At 51.9% G+C, this 20,709-nt stretch overlaps 1 protein-coding gene across 2 annotated transcripts in view; it reads right to left on the bottom strand.

The window, feature by feature from the left end:
- Positions 1-9,693: 9,693 nt before the first annotated feature.
- Positions 9,694-20,709, bottom strand: part of LOC120402424 (bifunctional epoxide hydrolase 2-like) — a 93,276-nt gene continuing 82,260 nt past the window's right edge. Inside the window, exons 15-19 of one of the 2 annotated variants that reach the window (XM_039533051.1) lie at positions 19,722-19,824; positions 19,247-19,316; positions 18,144-18,224; positions 17,551-17,609; positions 9,694-10,495 (exon numbers count right to left, since the gene is read on the bottom strand). In XM_039533051.1, coding sequence (XP_039388985.1) covers positions 10,432-10,495; positions 17,551-17,609; positions 18,144-18,224; positions 19,247-19,316; positions 19,722-19,824 — 377 coding nt within the window. In that variant the 3' untranslated portion in view covers positions 9,694-10,431. Of the gene's footprint in view, positions 10,496-10,539; positions 10,946-17,550; positions 17,610-18,143; positions 18,225-19,246; positions 19,317-19,721; positions 19,825-20,709 lie in introns of those variants that run through there. The other variant, XM_039533050.1, reaches the window with a different exon arrangement.

Raw genomic sequence — 20,709 nt, 5'->3', positions numbered from 1 at the left:
CCCAGGGCTTGGCAACCTTTGGCACAAGGCCTGTCAGAAAAATCCACTGGCGGGCTGGGCTGGTTCGTTTACCTGCCGCGTCTGCAGGTTCGGCTGATTGCGGCTCCCACTGGCCACAGTTCACCGTTCCAGACCAACAGGGGCTGCAGGAAGCAGCAGCCAGCATGTCCCCTGGCCTGCGCCGCTTCCCACAGCCCCCATTGGCCTAGAACAGCGAATCACGGCCAGTGGGAGCCGCAATTGGCTGAACCTGCCAATGCTGCAGGTAAACAAACCCTCCCGGCCCACCAGTGGATTTCCCTGATGGGCCACGTTCCAAAGGCTGCCAATCCCTGCTCTAACCACTAGGCAATGCTGTGTGACATAAATAGGAGTGTAAGCGGGGATGTGTGTGCAGAAGGCAGGGGTTGTAACATGGGATGCATCCAAAGGAAAGTGTCGGGGGGGGCTGCTTTCTCTCACACCTCGTACACCCTCTTGTTGTGGCTGAATTTGCTACAGCCCTGTCCTTAGCCTGTAAATTACACTGGCAACCACTCCTGGCTGTGTAACTTTCTGCCTCATTTGCACTGGCTCTGAATTCACCTCTGCACCCAACATTACAAATCCACAGTCCCCTGCAGCCTGTGAGCTGAGATGACTGGATGGGAGACGGGGGAACACAAGCCAAATGATGCCTGTTTATTTTGCCATCATTTAAAGGGTTAAATCTCACCAAGCCCAAGAGCTAGTGCAAGTCACGGGAGCTTGGTTAACCCCTGAGGGCCTGTCTTCAGAACAGCTGCACAGCTAGGGTGCGGGTGCCGTAGTGTAGACGTGTCCTACACTAATGGGAGGGGGTTTTCCATCGACTGGCTGCATCTATACCTGGGGTTAGGTCAGGGGTGGGCAAACGTTTTGGCCCGAGGGCCACATCTGGGTGTGGAAATTGTATGTGGGGCCATGAATGCTCACAAAATTGGGGGTTGGGGTGCAAGAGGGGCTGAGGGCTCTGGCTGGGGGTGCAGGCTGTCGGGTGGGGCCAGAAATGAGGAGTTCAGGGTGTGGGAAGGGGCTCTGGGTTGGGGCAAGGGGTGTAGGGGGGTGAGGGCTCCAGCTGGGGGTGCAGTCTCTGGGGTAGGGTTGGAGGTGAAAGGTTTGGGGTGCAGGAGGGTGCTCTGCACTGGGACCGAGGGGCTCAGAGGGCAGGAGGGGGATAAGGGCTGGGCATGGGGTTGGGGAGGTAGCTCAATGGTGCAGGCTTCGGCCGGCGCTTACTTCAACTGGCTCCCAGAAGCAGTGTCATGTTCCTCCTCCGGCTCTTATGCGGAGGCATGGCCAGGTGGCTCTGCTGCATGCTGCCCTCCCATTGGTCGCGGTTCCCAGCCAGTGGACGCTGCAGGGGCGGTGGTTGGGGCGGGGGCAGCATACAGAGAGGAGCCCCCTGGCTTCCCCTATGCATAGGAGCCAGAGGGGGGGATGCCGCTACTTCTGGGAGCCGTGCGGAGTGGCCCCCCACCCTGCTCCCCAGCTGGAGCGGGGCAAGCCCCAGACCCCATCCCCAGCGGGAGTTCGAAGGCTGGATTAAAACGGCTGGCGGGCCGCAACTGGACCGTGAGCCATAGTTTGCCCACCGCTGGGTTAGGTCGACATCACTATGTTGTTCAAGGTGCAACATCGTTCACGGCACTGATTGACGTAGCTCAGTCGAAATGATCTGTAAGTGGCAGCCGGCCTCAGATACAGGAAGTCTGTTACCTCTGCACAACTGTCTATAGAACAGCTGGAATGAACCGAGCCCATCACCCTACCCAGGAGAAATGATCAAACCATTCCTGCTTAGCCAGCCGATAATCTTTGTGTGGGGCACATTACAGAGTCGCTCCGCCAAAGCTATACATGGGGGGTAGGGACTTAAAATGGGTAAAAGAATGTGCCCATTCCGCAAGCAATTCAGAGTGATATACAATCATCCGTAGCTACTTCTCAGTAATTAAACAGTGAGTTACTTTGTGCTGTTTTTCACCCAGTAATTGAATTACTTACAAGAAATCGCACTAATCCAGTTCCTTGGTAAAGCCAATCCTCAGACAAGCTGGGCTGGGCTTGCATTGTGAATCCGGAGAGTGTTGTGGATTTTAGCACTGGAGATCTGTTCCGAGTAGTAGTTTTGTAGCTGACAATCAAAGCCCTGCACGCTGTCGGGGCTCTCTCTGCCGCTTGTTACAAGCTCAGACTGGTAACTAAGATACCACAGTCCAAAGCTAGGTGTCAATAGTGCTAATGACTCACAAGCAGAGTGGGATTCTTTCCAGCTGCAGCGCTAAGGACAGGAGAAACACGGGAAATCAGCAGCTGCAGACCTGAGCAGTAAGAAGGGGACATTCCCACCGTCACATCTCCGATCGGAACGTTATTCCAAGGGAGCGCGATAAATCTCTCCTGAAGGCCTCACTCACTGGCCCCATTCTCTGGTCCTTAACTCAGCAAAACTCCCTTTGACGTCAGGAGAGCTTGAGCCAGGTAAGGCGTCAGGCAGGAATTCAAGGTGGGGCCCAGAGATTGTTGGCTAAGGTTAATCACAGTCTCCTGTAACGTGAGTGAGAGACGTCTCCTGCTTCTCCTTGGGCCCCACAGCCCCAGTCTCTACCAAGCCATCAACAGGCGGCATCTCTGAGGATCCAGGCACAGAGCCCAAGAACTCCCCCATCAAACATGGGGCAACTGGTAAGGACTTCCTCTCACCGCCACCCTGGCATGAATTTGAACCAGTGACTTAAAGCAACACACTCACTTTAAGCCTTCTCCACATATGTTTCTTTTCCAACTTTTTGAAAGCTTCCTAGGACAATTCTCCTCTAGGACGAGGTGGGAAATACTCACGGGACTGATTTATTTGGGGAAACGTATGGCTAGGCTCATGGTGACTTCAGCCTTAACTCTGCAGCAGCTAACGCGGCTCTAAAATAACCACTGGTGCCACACTACAGAGTTCTCCCTCCAGATATCTGCAGACTCATGTCCAACCTCAGGCATCTCATCACCAAGCTATCTACTCTTTAACCCTTTAACTCCTACCTTGGAATTCAGCCCCTTCATCATTTGTGTTGCTCTCCTCTGAACGCCTTCCAATCTGTCAGTTTCAGTCCAGTGATAAGACACCTGGATAACGAAGGCAATATTCAAGGTGTGATTGCCCTGCAGCCGGAGAGAGAGATTCCACCACCTCCCCCCACTTGCTTTGTGTACGCAGGCCCAAATCTCATTGGCCTGGTTTGCTTCCACATCACACTGCGTGTCTACTTGCCTGTACCATTCCTGCCTTCCAGTTTTCATGCTCCCTTTGGGTATTTGTGTTTTAGGTTATTTCCCTCCCAACTGAATCTCATTTCATTTCTTTGCTGCCCACGTTTCTTAGCTATCCGAGTCCCCTCCACTATCCCCTTGTCTTCTGGGTTATCTGCAACCCCTCCCAGTTTACAGCAGTATCAGCTGCGCATTTCATTACCCCTTTGCCAGGTCACTGATGTTACATGTGACCCTGGCTAACACAGATCCCTCTAGCAATTCACTAGACCCCACCCCACAACTCAACCCGTTGCTGTTTGTTTTTATGCTCTTGCCGGCAGCTTTTAGTTGGCGTGACCACCTCCCTTCCCAAGCCAATTTGAAATAGTCTTTCAAGGAAGATTTCATGCGATGCCGTATCAATTGCTTTAATAAATTCAAAATTCATTACAGCATCTGCTTGCCTTTCCAGCCACTTATTTTATAATCCTATCAAAGAAGCAATCAGGTTTGTCCAGTAGGATTTATTCTTTATAAATCCTGTGCAGTTTATTGCTTCTGGGTTTCTATTATCCCACAGCTGTTCAGCAATTTCCCCTCTTCATATTAACTACATCTTTTAGGGGGGTGGTACCGCAGAACTGCAGCAAGCTAATTGCAGCCATACTGTGTGCATTCAGTCACCGTGAATTAATAAAATAGACCATCATTTGTTAAGGGTTCATTTGGAGAAGCAGGGCTTCTGGAGGCAGGGTCAAATACTAGCTGCAGGCTGGCAGGCTCTGCTAATGGGAGGAGGGGAGAAAAGCGTCAACAATTGGAGACTGACAGAAAATAAGTGGATGGAGGCCTGGAGTTTGGGGCGCCTTTGATACAGAACTTTGTGATGTCTACGACTGTTGGGAATGTTTGTTGATGGTAGTTTATTGAAGTTGGGAGAAGTGATGACCCAGCAGGTGTCACTGTGAGCTGTGTGATTTGTAAAAGTGAGTCATAAAAAGACTCGATAATATAATAGAGTGTAGTTCGGAGCAGTTCTCTGAAGCTAGCTTGAGACTTTTCTGGCATCATACTCCCCAGCAGGGACATGACCAGCCATCGCTGACCTGCTGCTAATTACTCAATGCCATCTCTGATTTTGGGTAATTATTTGGGATCTTCTAAACCTATTGCTTATGTCTGTGTGTGCTCAGGGCTAATAATTAGTAGTTTTAGATCAGAGCGCGCTTACTTTCATCAATCAGCCATTAGTGCTGTGTTCCCATTGATTTATTCCAGACACCGCCCGGAGTGAAACAGGTTTAAGTTACCACTGCTGTGGGTTCTGCAAGCCGTGGGTAACAGGGGAAGGAGGTAGATTTATAGAGCCACAATTGCAAAGATTGTTCTTATTTACTTAGTGGAAGGCTGGTACTAGATTCATTTTTCTCCAATCTTTTCTGATTTCTCCAGTTGCCGGTATTTCTCAGACGTTTCTCAGACCAGAGTAGGTTTGGGAGCTAATTTCTTGAAGGTGCACGTCCCAGCCAGGGGATTTGAATACTGTAAAAGGTGCAGGACACCTCCGCATGCCCCCTTGCGTCCAGGTGCTACCTTAATTTCCCTAATTGGGGAATTGGTAAATTTCACCAAGGCTGTTAGGTATCAAACAGCCTCCCCCATCTGAGCCAAGCAAGACGTTCACCCAGACTGCGTCTCTGGGAGGCAAACTCCATCTGAGTGTACCAGTCTGACACCCAGGGCCTTTACCCACCGTCACACTCAACCTCCATTCCCTTCCCTGGAGCCAGGACCTTGCTGAGACCTGCAGCCCTTCTCCCAGCCAGGCCTCCTGCGGCGAGCTGGGAGATCCCTCCCCGAGTTCCTTTCCTAGGAACGCTCCTGGCAGCCCCTCTCCTTAGGAGAACAACCCTCCGGCTGAACGCTGGGCACAGGCTTTTCCTTAGCTGGTGGTGATCAAAGACAGGAACAGCAAAGTGACTCATCTCCCCGGAAACCTTCACCGCTCTGCAGCCTGAAGAGCTCTGGCCACTAAGAGAGTTCAGTTCCCCTTCTCGGCTGTATCAAAGCCCAGGCTACTTTCCCCTTGGCGGGGGCGTGGGGACACCCTCTGCTCCAGGTCCCGACCCTACAGCTAGCAGCCGTGCCGCATCCCTTTAAATAAACTGGGTCACTGCTCCAATTCACTGGGCCACTTCCCTATGGCCCCAGCCCATTCTCCACCCTCACCTCGGAGCCTTGTCCTGGTTAGTCCCAGCAGCCAGCCTGGAGCTCCTTTGCATTCCCCACCGCTCGGGTCTCTGCCAGCACTGCTCTGTCCAGGGTCCTGTAGCTCCGCCCACCAGCCAGGCTCACCAGCCAGGCTCCTTCAGCTCCAGCAGGGAACTGATCTCACGCCCCGCAGCCCTTTGTATACTACTAGCCTGCTGAGCCCTGGCTGGCTGAGTGGAACACAGGCACTCTAGGCACAGAGTAAGCTTGTCACTGATAATTACAGGTGGAACACAGCATAGTACAGTGCAGTGTATGCGTAGGCTTGAGAGGTGTGTGACTTTTAATTGCAATTTACACATTTAAAATATAACTAAGCACTACTGCAGTGATCTCTTACAGGGGGGCCGTCTGTAACAGACCGCAGCACTTAGAATGGTTTAAACTGTATGATATTGCAGTTTGAATGCTCTTTAACTTGCATTTAAGGATTTGTGCTTTGATCATGTCGATAAGGGATTTGGGTCTGATTTATGTTTTTAGCTTGTTAGTGGATTAGGGATTATTATTCAGATCAATAAAAAGGTTTCTTGCTTTGGAAAAGAATATTGCTCGTGTCAATCACTTATTGGAAGGCCTTATCTGTGTCCTTCCACTATTTCCTTAACAACCCTGGTGACCCAGTCCTTTGGAAAAGCAGATTAAGGGGGCAGTAAGTAGGTTATTTTAGGGACTCCCCCAAAAGCTGTTTTTCAATGAGTTTTTCAATGAGTTCCTGAACCAGCTCTTTTAAAACTCCTGAATACAAATTATCTGGACCTGCTAATTTAAAATTTCTAACTCTAGTATTTGTGGTTTAACATCCATCTGAGGCAATAGTGGAATAGGAAGACTAGGATCATCATCCAAAGATATTAATATTTCATTTGCTTTTTTTTTGGTACTATTACTGAAAATTCTATCATTTCCATCTAGTAATACCATTGTTAAGATTCTTTTTGTTCTTAATATACTTAAACTCCTTCTTATTGACCTTAGCTCTGCAGGCCATAGATTTTTCCTTATGTCTCTTTGCTTCCCTTATCAATTTTCTACAATTCCTAACTTCTGATTGATATTTATTTTTATCAAAGTCCCCTTTCTTCCATGTGCTATATATAAATTTTAAAATTGTTTATAGCCTTTACTTCCCTTCTAAACAGGTCAGTGTTTTAACTATATGGCCTTCTTCCTCAACTGTGGTATTGGGAGACGGATGGGTGGGTTGTGGCTAAATCAGACTGGAAACTTCTTGCCAAAAGTTTTCTCCTCTTCACCCCAGACAAGGAGGGGATCCTTCCTTCTGGATGGACTCTTGTCATTTTCCTAAGCTGCATTTATTGATCTTCCTCCCAAGCAGGCAGCCAGCTGCCAGCAATCAGCTCTGTATTAAATCTGCCTCTGTCTGTGGCTCCTCCAGAAGAGAGGGAGGATCAGCACCATGCAGAGGAACACTGGTGTATGTGAAAGGAAAGGCTTCCTTGCACCACACATCCTTGCTGTGGAAATTCGAGCCCAGCTGTGTCCCTGACATGAACCCCATGGCTGGTTTGAGGGGACGTCGAATCCTTATTAAACACCAGCCTTGGATGCTGCATTTCTCCAGCACAGACTGCAGCTTGCATTGGACTCATGTTACAAATGAAGCCCTAACAGCTCTTTCCCTGGTAACTGGGCCAGGCTAGTCCATCAGACAAGCATCTCCAGGAGGGAGCTATTGGCATCTGCACTAGGGATAAATGACTCCGGGGAGATGTATGAGCAGGGTTCATGTGTCTAGCTCTGACTCCTTGTCTGCCCTCAAGAGTTTGGATGCTGCAGCATGGTAGTTGCTGTTGCGTGTCCAGGAAACATTCGTCCCCAGTGCCTGCCCCTTTGAGGATTCAACTCAAGGCCACAGAACTTGGGCTGGGGGAGTCCTGGGAATTTGGGAGACAGGTGCATGTTTTCTCCTTTGGGCAGTGAGGCCACACCTGTCTCTTGTCCGTGTAGTTCAACAGGTGCAGTATAAAGCTCTTGGCTTTCACACGTCTGCCCCAAATCCAAACGAGGTTAGAAATGCCTGAAACTCAGTAACATCCGGTGGCTTCTCTGAAATGGGTTGGTGGCTTTTTCTCCAGTCGCTGTGGCTGGGCGAGCCCATTGTAAAGCCCACAGAGCTGCAGCTAGCACTGAGCGGCAGCCACAGCAGAAGCCATGGAAAGGGAGCTCACCTCCAAAGTTATTCTCCCCTTGGGGAGAGTGGCACTGGCCTATCGGAGGAGCAGGCAGGGTGTTACCCATCTACCTCGCCAGTGACACAGCAGCGGGGAGCAATTCCTCCCTGTCTTCTAAACAACCAGCTCCAACAGCTGGTTTCAATGAAAGCTGAGCAGGCCGTTGCCACTCTCTGTCTGGCCGTTTGACACTGATGTCCCTAGCATCTGTTATTCAGAGGATGGAGATGGATGGTAGGAGAGAGATCACTTCACCATTACCTGTTAGGTTCACTCCCTCTGGGGCACCCGGCATTGGCCACCGTTGGCAGACAGGATACGGGGCTGACCCAGCATGGCCAGTCTATGTTCTTATGCTGTATCTCGTCTGACTTTCTTTGGGCAGGCCTGTCACCTCCAGCGTATTTAGGTTCCAAACTTCCAGGAAAATTAATGGAAATTAGGAGCCTAAATATCTTTGAGGATTTGAGCCTCGACGTCTAAGGCCATCCTGAAGCGACCCAATCTGACAGCCCCACGGCTCTGCACCTCTGACTCTTTACATAACGGGTCACTCGTCTCCAGCTTCCCATGACAACACTGTCCTTTCGCCTACTTAATATCCCATTGCACCGATGCTGGCAGAATGCAGGCTAAGTGGTCGCTGGGTTTGCCTTCGCTAACGAGCTGTAAGTAAAAAGCACAATAACGAAGCTTGCAGATACTGAGAAACACAGCACAGTTAACACTGGCGCAGGCATTCACAGAACAGAGGATGCCGAGAGCACTTAGAAGCCTGGGCAGAAAAGAGAGAAATGTCTCTACCTGGTGGAACGTACCCAGTCAATCGGGGACGGAGCTGGTAATCAGTAATACTGACAGAGAGCTACTGCAGAGGTGGCAAGTGAATTTTTTTTGCTCTTGTATCCGACTGAAGACAGAGGTCTCTGGGTACGTCTACACTGCAGTTGGCCATGTGCCTGCTAAAGCGGCGAGACAGACTTGCATCAGCTTTGCTCGAGCTAGCATGCTAAAAAATGGCAGAGTGGATGTAGCGGCTCTGGCAGAGGCTTGGGCTATCCCTCGCCCCGAGTCCAAGCCCACCCCACCCAGCCCCGTTGGGCCGAGCTCGGCTGCTATTTTTAACACGCTAGTGCAAGTCTATCTGCCAGGCTGGACGGCTCACTCGTAGCTGCAGTGTAGACACACCCTGCGTGACTGTGCAGCGCACACATGCAGGAATAGGAGGGGGCTGCAGTCAGGACTCAGGTGCGCCAGCACAGCGGTAAGTGTGAAGCAGGTGACCAGAGGTGTCGGGGTGTTTATGGGGCAGGCTGGAGTTGGAAACAAACAAATGGACAAATTTCTTCACACAACACACAGTCAATCTATGGAACTCCTTGCCAGAGGATGTTGTGAAGGCCAAGACTATAACAATGTTCAAAAAAGAACTAGATAAGTTCATGGAGGATAGGTCCATCAATGGCTATTAGCCAGGATGGGCAGGAATGGTGTCCCTGGCCTCTGTTTGCCAGAAGCTGGGAATGGGCAACAGGGGATGGATCACTTGATGATTAACTGTTCTGTTCATTCCCTCTGGGGCACCTGGCATTGGCCACTGTCGGAAGACCGGATACTGAGCTAGATGGACCCTTGGTCTGACCCAGGGTGGCCGTTCTTATGTTCTGGGAAGGAGAGCTGAGATCTCGATTCTAGTTGAAAGCTTTGTGTTATTAGTCCCTCCTTTTCAGAGCACAAGACTCACCTCAAGAGAACACCCCACCCCATTTTTGGTTGGAGCGTGGCTCCCTTCTAAAAAGGATGTCTCAGGATCTGTGGGGTTATCCATCTGGTTCCACTGTTAACCCCACTTCCGAAAGCACTCGGGGGTGACAATGTACCGCAAACACGCCTTACAAAGAACCTCCACCTGCATGATCATAACCAGGTGCCACCTGGAAGAACACTGGATGCCACGAGATCAATTCTGGGATTTATTTCAGTTGCTGGTTTACAAAAGATGCTTGAAATAACAAAAGCAGAAGCAAGTTTTCAAAGCAGCATAGAAGAGCTATTAGCATCCTGCCAACCCCGTATTAAACCCGCAAATGTACAGCTTAAACTGACAACAAAAGCCCCAATCGCAATGCAAACACACACTGGTGCCAAGCAAGGCAGTGCTTAGGGCTTGACTAGCTGCTGGCCAGGGTCCAAGGTTTGGGCACGAGGCCAGGTCAGAACTGACATCACTGGTCTCCAGTCTGAACAAAAGACACCGGGGGGCGCTAGCTGCTTTCAGGAGATTTCATGGGACAAAAACTCCTCCCCTCACCTCTTATCGCAAAGGAGGTATTGGCCGTGTCTGAACTAGAAAACAGGCCTTTCTGGTTGGGGGGCCGAGCCGAGCGGTGAGTTCGAATGCCAGAGGTGGACGCTTAACCCTACAAAATATTTACAGGGTTTCAGATGAGGGGTTCAGTATCATTAATAACTGAAATAGCTGCAGATGCAGGAGGCACTTGGGAAGTCACCTGTCCCCTCTAATCCCTGTATCCTAGCTTGAAATGTTCAGTCGCTTCCTAGTCAGGGAATTTTCCCCCTATTCTACTTTTCTGCAGTTTACATTATTTGCTAAGTATACGACGACGCTCGGTTTACTGCTCCCTGAAGCTTCGAGACTTTGATTTGGCCTCCTCATTTGCAAGGAAACGTCGGTGTCTTACATAGGGTGACCAGACAGCAAGTGTGAAAAGTCAGGACAGGAGGTGCAGGGTAATAGGAGCCTATATAAGAAAAAAAAACACCCAAAATCAGGACTGTCCATATAAAATCAGGACATCTGGTCACCCTAGTCTTACATCACAACACATGCAGGAGAACTGCCCCAAATCAGAGCGTCATGCTATAATCCCTCGCTGAGACGCTTGCATTCCGACGCAAGCGCAAAGCAAGGCAGTTATCCGGCTTGATGTAGCTAGCCGAGCCCAGGCTACCCCACCTTTTCCACTGGCTAGCTTGAAAACCAAAACCCAGAGGCAAAACCTAGCTTATCACGAGTGTGATACTGGCAGGGCCCACACCGACGCACAAGCAGCAAGATACTCCAATGAAGCAGGAAGTTGGAGGTTGAACTCTTCCAAGGGCAAACTCAGACTTTCAAAATCTTCTGCAGCAAAGAATTGTCGTGAACATCCTCCAGCCACTGGATGAGGATCTTATTCAGAGCAGCTGCTCTGTAAAAAAAACAAAAAAAACCACTCCATTAAGCTAGGGCTGCTCCTTACTGTGCCTTCTCCGGCCTGGCTTTCACGTCCCAAGGAATTAGGCTTCCATCCATTTCCTAGGGAGACTGCTCCATAGCCTGTGCTGCTTCGCTGTTGGGAAATGTTATTTCCCATGAAAAGTTTAGAAGAAAATGATACTTTTTATTATTAACTGGCGGTAACAAGGTGGCGTTAACGTGGGGAAAATGCAGGCTGCCAATTAGAAGAGGCTGAGAATTTGACCCCAAAATGCCTTTTTGACTAAACAGAACGTTAATTTTATTGTTCTAATTTTTCAATCAAAACACTGTACCAAGTCCAATGCCCTATTACATCTGTCTATTACATCGACACTCCCACTTTTATCAACCAAACTTGTCATCTCGGCAAAAAATGAGTTAGACAAAATCTCTTCTCCATAAATCCATGTTTACTGGCATTAATTATTACCCTCCTTTCATTCTTTGTTATTAGAGTCTGTATCAGTCACTCCACTGTTTTGCCCAGGATCGATGTCAGGCTGACAAGTCTGAGACTACCTGGGTCATCCCGTTAACCCTTTGGTCCAGACTGTAGGGACTCAGGCTAGCGCCCAGATCTGCCGGGCTCTGGATAACCGAAGCATCTATGCCACCGCGTGGCAGTCATGACAGAGCTGCAATCAATGCACTATAAACCCTGGGAGACTAAGGACCACAGGAAGTGCCACCCACAGATGACCTGATTGGTAGCACCTCTTACTATCTGATTGGTCCAGGTGCACTATTTAAGCATGGAGGGAGTTCCAGGAAGCTGTCTGTGCAAGTTGGTGGTATCCAGTCCTCTGCTACAATGTAGTCCTCTCATTCCCTGCATTGGACTTGGCTCTAACCCTTGGCTTGATTCCTGACCCCCACTGCCAGCTACAATCTCCAGCTAGACTCCTGATCCCTGATGCCGGTTTCGATCTTCAACTTGACTCTTGATTTCCGACGCCAGCTCTGATCCCTTGGCTTGACCCCTGACTCCTGTTCAAACTATTAGGCCCTACTTCTATAATAAAATAATAATTGGAGATATACCAATCTCCTAGAACTTGAAAGGTCATCAAGTCCAGCCCCCTAGCAAGACCAATTTTTGCCCCAGATCCCTAAGTGGCTCCCTCAAGGATTGAACTCACAACCCTGGGTTTAGCAGGCCAATGCTCAAACCACTGAGCTATCCCTCCCCCCACTGCTCTAACCACTAGCCCTGCCTCCTGGTTCTACCCGCTAGGTCAGGCCAGCCATATCCCAGTTGTGACACCAGAGCACTCCTTGGCCAGCTCTTCTAAAACTCTTGGATGCAAGTTATCTGGAGCTGCTAATTTAAAATGTCTAATATTAGGGGCTGCTGTTTAACATCGTCCTGAGTTACTGCTGGCCTGGAAAGTATTTCCTCATCCTGTGATATGAATCCATCATCTGGCTTTTTCCCAGTAGAGAAACACAGGTCAGCATTAATTCACTGTCCTTTGTTCCCATTCATCCTAGTGGGAATGTGCATGAGAGGGGGTCTGCATCACTCCTCCAGCAAATCCATATCAGGCCAATGGATCAGCCGACACAACCCTGCTAGACATCTTCAGAGGGAAAGACCTACTTGTCAGCGGCTACTGTCTCCTTCTCAGTATGAGCCAATCTCGTTTTGTTCACAACCATGCAGATACTTGATATTTTGTCCAGTGGTGGGAAGTGAACACGTGCATTGACAGACACGAGGGTGGTGGGCTCGGATCTGGCAATGCCTGGCAATGGGGCACAGTGACCTCAGCCGGCATGTGGGGGGAAGCTTGGGCTGTGATTTTTCTTCAAGGATTGAACTGTGAGGCCCGTAAGATAGTCACAGCCCCTGAGGTTGTCAAAAATAGGTCAGTGAACTGGGTGTTGAAGGCTCTGTTAGCGCCTAGATTCTGAACGCCCCCTTTTGGAGACACCCAGGATTCATGCAAAGAGAAGCAGAACATTTGCATTCATGGGTTGGTGCCCAGATACCATGGTGAGAGGTGCTGCGGAAACACCCGAAACAGATCAAATCAGCTCACCTTGTCCAGCAGTGGCCAACATCAGAGGAAAGCAACAAATTCCAGTGTGGGTGATTCCCTTCTGCCCCCCTGAAATTCCCCTTGGATACGGGATTCTTCATTTCCCACCCTACAATGCTGCCTGGTCTAGCAGTGCTGCTAAGCAGCTACAGCAGCCCACTCCACCCCAGGGGGGCGTGATCAACAGAGGATGGCAGAGAGGGTGCAAGTGAGGGTTGACGAGCCAGTGTTGTGAAGGACACGGAGGTCTTTGGGTGAAAGGTGCCAAGTTCAGTAGCAGGATTAAGAACGAAAGAAGGTGTCTAATTATCTGCTACATCCACAATTCAACGAGCAGCCCTTTCTACCCCCCCGGGACATGAATGATCTTCCACGTCCCGGGCACATCTTGACAGCAGTCAGTAAAAGAACCATCCAAGAGACAATGTCACTGGGCAAGTGACAGGGCATCGCCCCCAGATGGAGCAAACCCCAAATATTTATTTCCAGTGATAGACACTGATGTTGACAGACATCCCTTCTGCTGACTCCAGTCTTAGAGGGCGACAGTGCTGGATAATGTCACCCCTTTGTCTGACAGATGCTGGTATGTTAGAGTTACTCACTGGGCCATGATCAAAAGGCTGCGTGTTGATTGGCTCAGAGAATCACTTTTCTTCGTTAGCCAATCACATAGTAGCTCTCTCATACAAGTGCTTTTTGACATGTGTTGTAGCTAGTTCATGCATGTTGGCTCCAGGATGGCGGGCGGGGCCAGTTTATGCAGGGGTTGCATTTAATGCGGTTAGAGAAATGTCAGCATGGAACCTCGGCCTTTAAATCACGTTTCTAATTGCAATTACAAAAAAGCTCTTTCTAGTAAAAATGGTGAGAGCTGCTAGCTCAGCGAAGAGTCAACACTTCTCACAACAGATGCTTGTGGACTGAACGGAGTTAGGGTTGCTCAGAGAATTCAAGGCTTCCTGGCTCCTTCTCCTATGCTCAGACCAATGGATTTCAGTTCTATCTGCTCGCATGCACCCATATGGAGTATCACACCTCGGTATGCTTGAATTCTAACATGACTAGACCTCGGCAGTGACCTGTGTGGGGTTTGACGCAAGCCAATTCATCTCTCTTTGCTTCTGCTGCCTTATCTGTGGAATGAAGATGATAATGTCTATCACACGGGGTGTTGGGAGCAGAGACTAATTAGTCTTTGAAAGAGGAAAACGCTGGGTGAATGCTGTAACTCTTCAGTGATGCACCATCACATAATGCTTGTGGGCTCAATTCTCTCCTGTACCCGAGTGGAACTGCCTTGACTTGAATGGAGTTACCCCAGCTTTACACCAAACGGGGCTAAGACGACAAATCAGGCCCAGTGAGACCAGCTGGGAAAATCAGATGGGATCCAAACTCTCCCAAAATTTAGGGAGCGTTTAGATCCCCTGGCAAAATAATTCAAACCACCGGGAGGGAGAGGGAGACGGAAATGGAAGAAGCTCTTCAAGCCGTTCCAACAGTCACGCAGGCAACTTACAAACCCTCTGCTGGTTCTTTTCAAGGTGATCTCTGCTTAACATCCTTCTCCGGCAACATCAATGCTCTCTGGGCCTGTCAGTGGGAGGCGCTCCATTTGGCTTTCGATCAGGCCCTCTCACCTCACGTACAAATTGTTACGCGGTTTAATACAAAATGCTACAGTCTAGTTCTAGCTGAGGAGCCGTTTCCATTACAAACCCGCTATGCAGGCAGCTGGTGCACGCCGAGAGAGAAGCAAGCCTGTTCTGTTACTTTCTCTTAGCACGTGTAACATTATTCAGCACTGATCCCTCTCCAGCCTTTGGACAGTCTAACGACTCCGTCCTTTACCGCACTCGGCACTCTTAACACTGGCATTCAGACCCTGTAACGCCAGGAGAATATTCCGCCTTGCAATTTAGTTGACGAGGTTTTATATTATCTTGTAAACCAGCAGAAATCGAGTCTGATTCAAGCGGTGCTGCAGAGATTCAGCTATCAGCCGTTAGTATTTATCATATTACACATGCACTTTGCAGAAATCCAATTGCTCCTGCTGACTTAACTGCCTTTCAGTCTATCTGCTGTTTTACAGCTTCTCTGCCATTCAGGCAGACCCGGGATTTAATTCCAGGAGTCATGGCTGAGCAGTCAGTGGGGGGTTATTTCCCAAGGAGCCTCTATGGAGATGATGAAGTGCTCTCTCTCTCTCTCTCTCTGAGGTGCAGAGGAGGTTTGGGGGCATGAAGAAGGGGTATGTGGGTAATTTGGGAGGATGGATCCTTTCTGTGGGGCTGAGCTATAGGAGCGAAATGGAACAGAGACTTAGGGGGACTGGGGGGGTTTCACCCCCTGGCTGATGGGCAAGTGTAAAGGAATCTCAGCTGTGTCATTTCCTTTCCAACGATATGAAGAAGGTTTAATTTAAAGGAAGGGTGGAGCCTTCTTTAATTGACACCCCCCCCACCCCACTGTGGGCCTCTATTTGCTTGGGCCAGGCCCTTTCAAATACCTGCACTGTCCTGCTAGAAGCCAGCGACAGCTAAGGGGAAGAAAGAACTCGCTGCTCTCGTGGAAGGGGAAGGGAGAGGTGGGAGGAGGTTAGCACCTCTTACAGTTCAGCTCAACTCTGGCTGCCTGTGGGAGCCTGGGCAAGTCACTTAGCCTTGCTGTGCCTCAGTTTCCCCATCTGTAAAATGGAGATACTAGTGACACCTCTCAGGGGTGTGGTGTGTATACATGTTTGTGTTTGTGACAGAGTGAAGTGTCACATGGGGGGAGGGCGAGAAGGAAAAAAGCAGCCGACTCAAATTATTCAGTCCTCTCAGAGACTGGTGGAAGTGTGTGTGTGTGTGTGTGTGTGTGTATCGGGGTGGGGTGGGCGGGTGCCTGGGCCTACACAAACCAGACCCAGTTCCTTGCAGGAGCGGGAGAAGGATGAGGAAGGATGCACTCTGAAGCAGAGCCTAGGGAAAAAGAGGGCCAGAAACGGGCAGGGGCAGGAGAAAAGATCTGCACCTGCTGGGGAAAACGTACTGGGTTTGGGGCACAGGCTAGGACCTGCCTCCCCTGGAAACTGAGGCCTTGCCACAGAGGGACGAGAACTAGAGACCTCGGGTGTAGATGAGGATACATTAAATAGTGACCCAGCCCTTTTGATTAGCGTTAGTAGCTCAATGACTCTCTGAACTCCCTGGGGCTGGAGAGCATCCGCCAGTTCACACTGCTCGCCACCGGGGGGCTCAGACGCTCCCGCAGAAGAGGCCCTGTAAGGACCATAGAACGTATAGGTTGAACTTTGACTAACTTTTGCCTTTTCCTAACTCCCCCCCATGACTCCGGCTCAGGCCCGCTCGCCTCGCCACGCACAGTTCCCTTCCACCTCCAGTGCCCCGGAGATGCTGCCGGTAATGGCCTCTCTGCGAGCCGCGCACAATGAGCTGTTCTAATCTGTTCTCGTGAGACTATCCCTCCCGGCCCAGCTCCTTTTCTCTGCTAATTACTTGTGCCGGAATAATGGCCAGCTGATGCCATGGGCTAAGCTAATGAGGCTGCTTTAACAGCCATAAAAACACCAGACACCCCAACGGGCCGGCTCGCACAATTGCAAGCTGCCGGAGGCCAGGCTCGGAAGCTGCAGCGCAGTAACGCAGGGATGCTCGGACAGCACACGAGCTGCCGGGGATCCCGGGGGATCTCCCCACGCGGCACGACTGGGGCTATAATGAAATCTCTCGTTAGCAGGTGGCAGGACATGCGTTTGGGGTCGTATCCCAGCAGTCCCCACGCAGACCGAATCTCCACTGACCTCACGGGGGGATTTTGCCTGAGCAAGCGCTGCAGCAGCTGGCTGGGTGGGGGTAGCCCCTCCGAATTCTTGGGCTGGGCTATGGGACGAAGATGAATCTGGAGCTGCGCCGTGGCCCCGGGTGGTAATGCTGGCATAGAGGCAGGCTGGGTTATGTGTATATGTATTGGCCTAATTCAGGGAGGTGCTGAGCCACCCTGGCTCCCTCTGAAGTCAATGGAAGCTGGGGGTGCTCGGCCAACTGAAAATCAGAGCCAAATATGCAGTGATCTGCCATGAGCCATTTGGTCTGGTCCCTCCAGCACAGGCCAATACTGGAGGCTTCAGAGGAAGTGTTAAAGTCACTACGCCATTTAGCTAATTGCACAAGGCTTCCTCATCGGGCGGGGAGTGGGGGGGGAGATAATCCGTGGTGATCCCTGTGGGCAAATCAGTTCACGGACCAGACACGAGCTGACGGCCCTTCCCAGCTTCGCTTGCAGTGCTGACCCAGCCGAGCCGTTAGCAAACGCCAGCCGCGGCGCCCCACTCCCTCGCCGCGCGTACTCAGACTGGCTAACGGTTCACTCCGGGCATCCAGGGCGCTGGAGCAAGAGCTGGCTGCCAAGCAGCGCTGACAGTCAGGCCCCAGCAGCTGACGACGACGACAGGCCTTTAAACGCCAGCCCGCCCGCCCGCCCACCCCCGCTGTGCACGCGGTACCTTTCCATCTGAGTCCAGTGTCCGCACTCTTCAATGTGGCCCCGGGTCAGCTGGGGAATCTGGAGAGAGATGCACAAGAACAGTGAGACTCTGTTTCACTCCCAAGAGGCTGCCGGGCCTCTCAAAGGTACGGAGGCTTTTAGGAAAGGTTGCTGCTTAGGACCTGCCATATGGGATCCATCGAGCCTGGCACCACGACCCCAGTGCTGGACAATTCCTGATGCTTGAGAGAAGGTCAACTCCCCGGCCCAGGCGTGTGGGGCTATCCCTGGCTAGAAGAGCATTTCGCCCTGACCCTGCACATGGCCTGAAGCATGAGGTTTGATCCCCCTTCTCGACTCCTCGGCAGGCACAGCTTGTGGGATTGATGTAGCTCGTCAGTCAAGGCGGCTGGTTCGAGGCCTCCTGCTACTGGGAACTCCCCATGGTTGCTTCACATGTGAAGCACGAGCCACTTACGAGGGATTCGTTCAGCTGGGATGGAGTCCGAGGGAACCTACGTCAGCCCAGTGACACTGGATATCGCTGGCCGCCGGGTAACCGGGACACCATCGGGCAGCGTCTTATCAGGGTGGATGATGCTGCTCACTTACCCACTCCTCCATGCCTTTACTCAGATTCGGATGGAGAAAAAAGTCCTTCCCCGCAGTAACCATCAAAGCCGGGACCAGGATCTGCAGGGGGATAAAGACAGGGCTGGGACATGAGACGCCCCCAGATCAAATCCGCTCTGCAAACACAGTCTCCTTCCCCGGGGGGTAGCGCTCACTAGCCGTTCCCAGAGGTGCAGAGTGGAGCAGACTCGCGTAGAATCCATGGGAGCGGGGTGGGCGGAGGCTGCGTAGACACCCCCACCAGGTGAGGATGCGCTGCCCAACGGCCACGCACAACACTGCACATGACACCCCTGCAGACGGGGAGCCCCGGGGCTTGTTGCAATTGCTCCTTGGCAGATAACCACACTTGAATTTCAACCCGTTTATCCAATGTATGGGGAGCATGGGCGGCGCATGAACGCCCGATTTGGGGAGGGTAGTCCCCCAGCCCCACCCCTTCTGCCCGAGGCCCCGCCTCCCACCTACCAGGCCCCAACCGTAGCCCACCGCTGCCACACTGCCCTGGGGGCGAGAGTGAGTGGTGGATGGTGGACTCTGGGTGACAGGGATTTCAGCCCTCCACAGCCCCACACTCCCGCCCTCCAGAAACTTTTCCTTTCTTGTGTGGAAAGGTGGCCCTGGGGGAACAGACACAATGTTACTAGAGGCTGAGAAGGAACCAGTTGCCAGTTCACTCCATGGGATGTGCTGAGTGGGTGTGTGTCAATCCCAACTGCGGGACAATCCACAGCCCCACAGGGTCCCCAGGCCAGGCTCCCACATGGGGGTACCACGAAGGGCACCCTGCCCTTTGCCAACCCTTTGCCTCTGGCAGAGAACACAGACGTTCCAGATGCCGGATCACGACGCTCCCGCAAGCCTAGAGGAGGACAGACAGATGAGCCTAGCGCCTGTTACCAAGCTACTGTTCCTTCTGCTCCAGGGAACGAAGGCACCGCAGGCTGCTCTCGGCACGTTCCCTCATCTGCGAGTGGCCCAGCGCTCGGGCTGGAGAACGCTAACCTAGCTCCTGCCCCTGCTCCGAGAACCCAGCCCAGAGACAGGCGCCGAGTGGCAGCCGCGCTAGGATCCGCTCTCACCTTCCTGCCTTTCGCAGAGAGGCCCCACTGCCAGTTGGCTCGCATGTTCCGGTACCAGTTCAAGGGTCTCCTAAGGGCGAGACAGAGAGAAAGGGGGGAGGGGCGTAAATCCTTAGTGGGGTCCCCGAGAAGTTCTCGGGTGCTGCGTTCCGTGGGGAGGCGCAGCTGAACCAGGGGCCAAGATTTTGGCTGAGTTGGTATTTCCTTGCGATCCCAGGGCAGACCCCCCAGCCCTCTTAGCTGGGCCTTCTACGGTGGCTCATCTTAGGCTCCCCATGGGCACCAGCACCGCACGCCTGCCCCCAAGCAGTGGGGAGATTCCCAAGAGCCCCATGCAGGGAGGGAGTGGTTGGTTTGCAAAGGACCCAGCCGAAGGCCTTGTAACAACGTCTCTGGGAACATCCCAGGCAGAGCCGACGTTACCTCCCTCTCGCCAGCACCAGCCCCTTCCTTCGTTCTTTAGCTTCGCTCTTACCTGAAGCCAGACTTTTTAAACTGCTGGATGAAGTACTGGAGATCCGCTCCCGCTAGGATCTGGCTTGGAGGTGGGTCTTCCGACATGCCAGCCAGAAGCCCCCCTGCCGAGAGAGAGAGGGGGGTGGTGAGAACATCTGCTAGGCAACCTCGTGGGCAGAATCAGCTGCAAATGACCCCGAGTCCGTGGCCCCGACAAAGGACTAAGGGCTTGCAAAGGGCCTCTGCAGACTCCCTGCACCCCCCGCCCCCGTGCTCAGTTTTAAAGCCGGGTGCTGCTCTGCGAATGGGATTTAGGCTGAGACGGGGGAGCCCTGTGGTGACGGGTGGATGGCGTGTGAGTTTCATGCCAGCCCAGGAGTTCAGGCTCCTCATTTAAGCGGCTATAGGAGCGGCCTCCTCTCCAGAGGCGCTTGGCAGCTGCAGCTCCCACTGAGGGGCTCAGTGCCTGTGATGGCAACACCGGTTATTTAGGCACTTAAATGTGGAATTAGGGGCCTCGACTTTGTGCACCAGAGCTTGTGATGTTCGGCCCAACGGCTACAGGGGCAGTGGGACAGAGGCCCAGTGGTGCCGGCTGGCAAAGGGTTCCCTGGTCTGTAACAGCAGCACCTAACAGGCCTGACAAACTCACTACACCCCACACCCGGCTTTCATAGAATGTATCCGTACCGGGGGTCACAGGCAGCCCGGGCGTGGCTGGAGGAGAACACGGCACTGGCCGAACTCACAGTGTGACGTTAAACCAATACGGTGAAACTGGTCTAGCTAAACCCAGATTAGCTGTTCACACTGAAATCCACACCGAGATTCGCTCTAGGCTGGTTTCAAAGCCAACTTCAAGTCCTACCAGTGCATCTTTCTCCTTTAGACCGGCCCTTGATGCCCGGAGAAGAACCCTGCAGCCCTGGGCATAGGCCACCCCTCCAGCTCTCCTGGAGGTTTCTGCAGGGTACATGCCTCCAGCTAGAGCTGCACAACGAATGTTT

This window comes from Mauremys reevesii, linkage group 3 (genome assembly GCF_016161935.1).
Source record: "Mauremys reevesii isolate NIE-2019 linkage group 3, ASM1616193v1, whole genome shotgun sequence".
Lineage (NCBI taxonomy): Eukaryota > Metazoa > Chordata > Testudines > Geoemydidae > Mauremys > Mauremys reevesii.
Note: the sequence above shows the minus strand (reverse complement) of the source record. Positions and strands in the feature narration are given on the sequence as shown.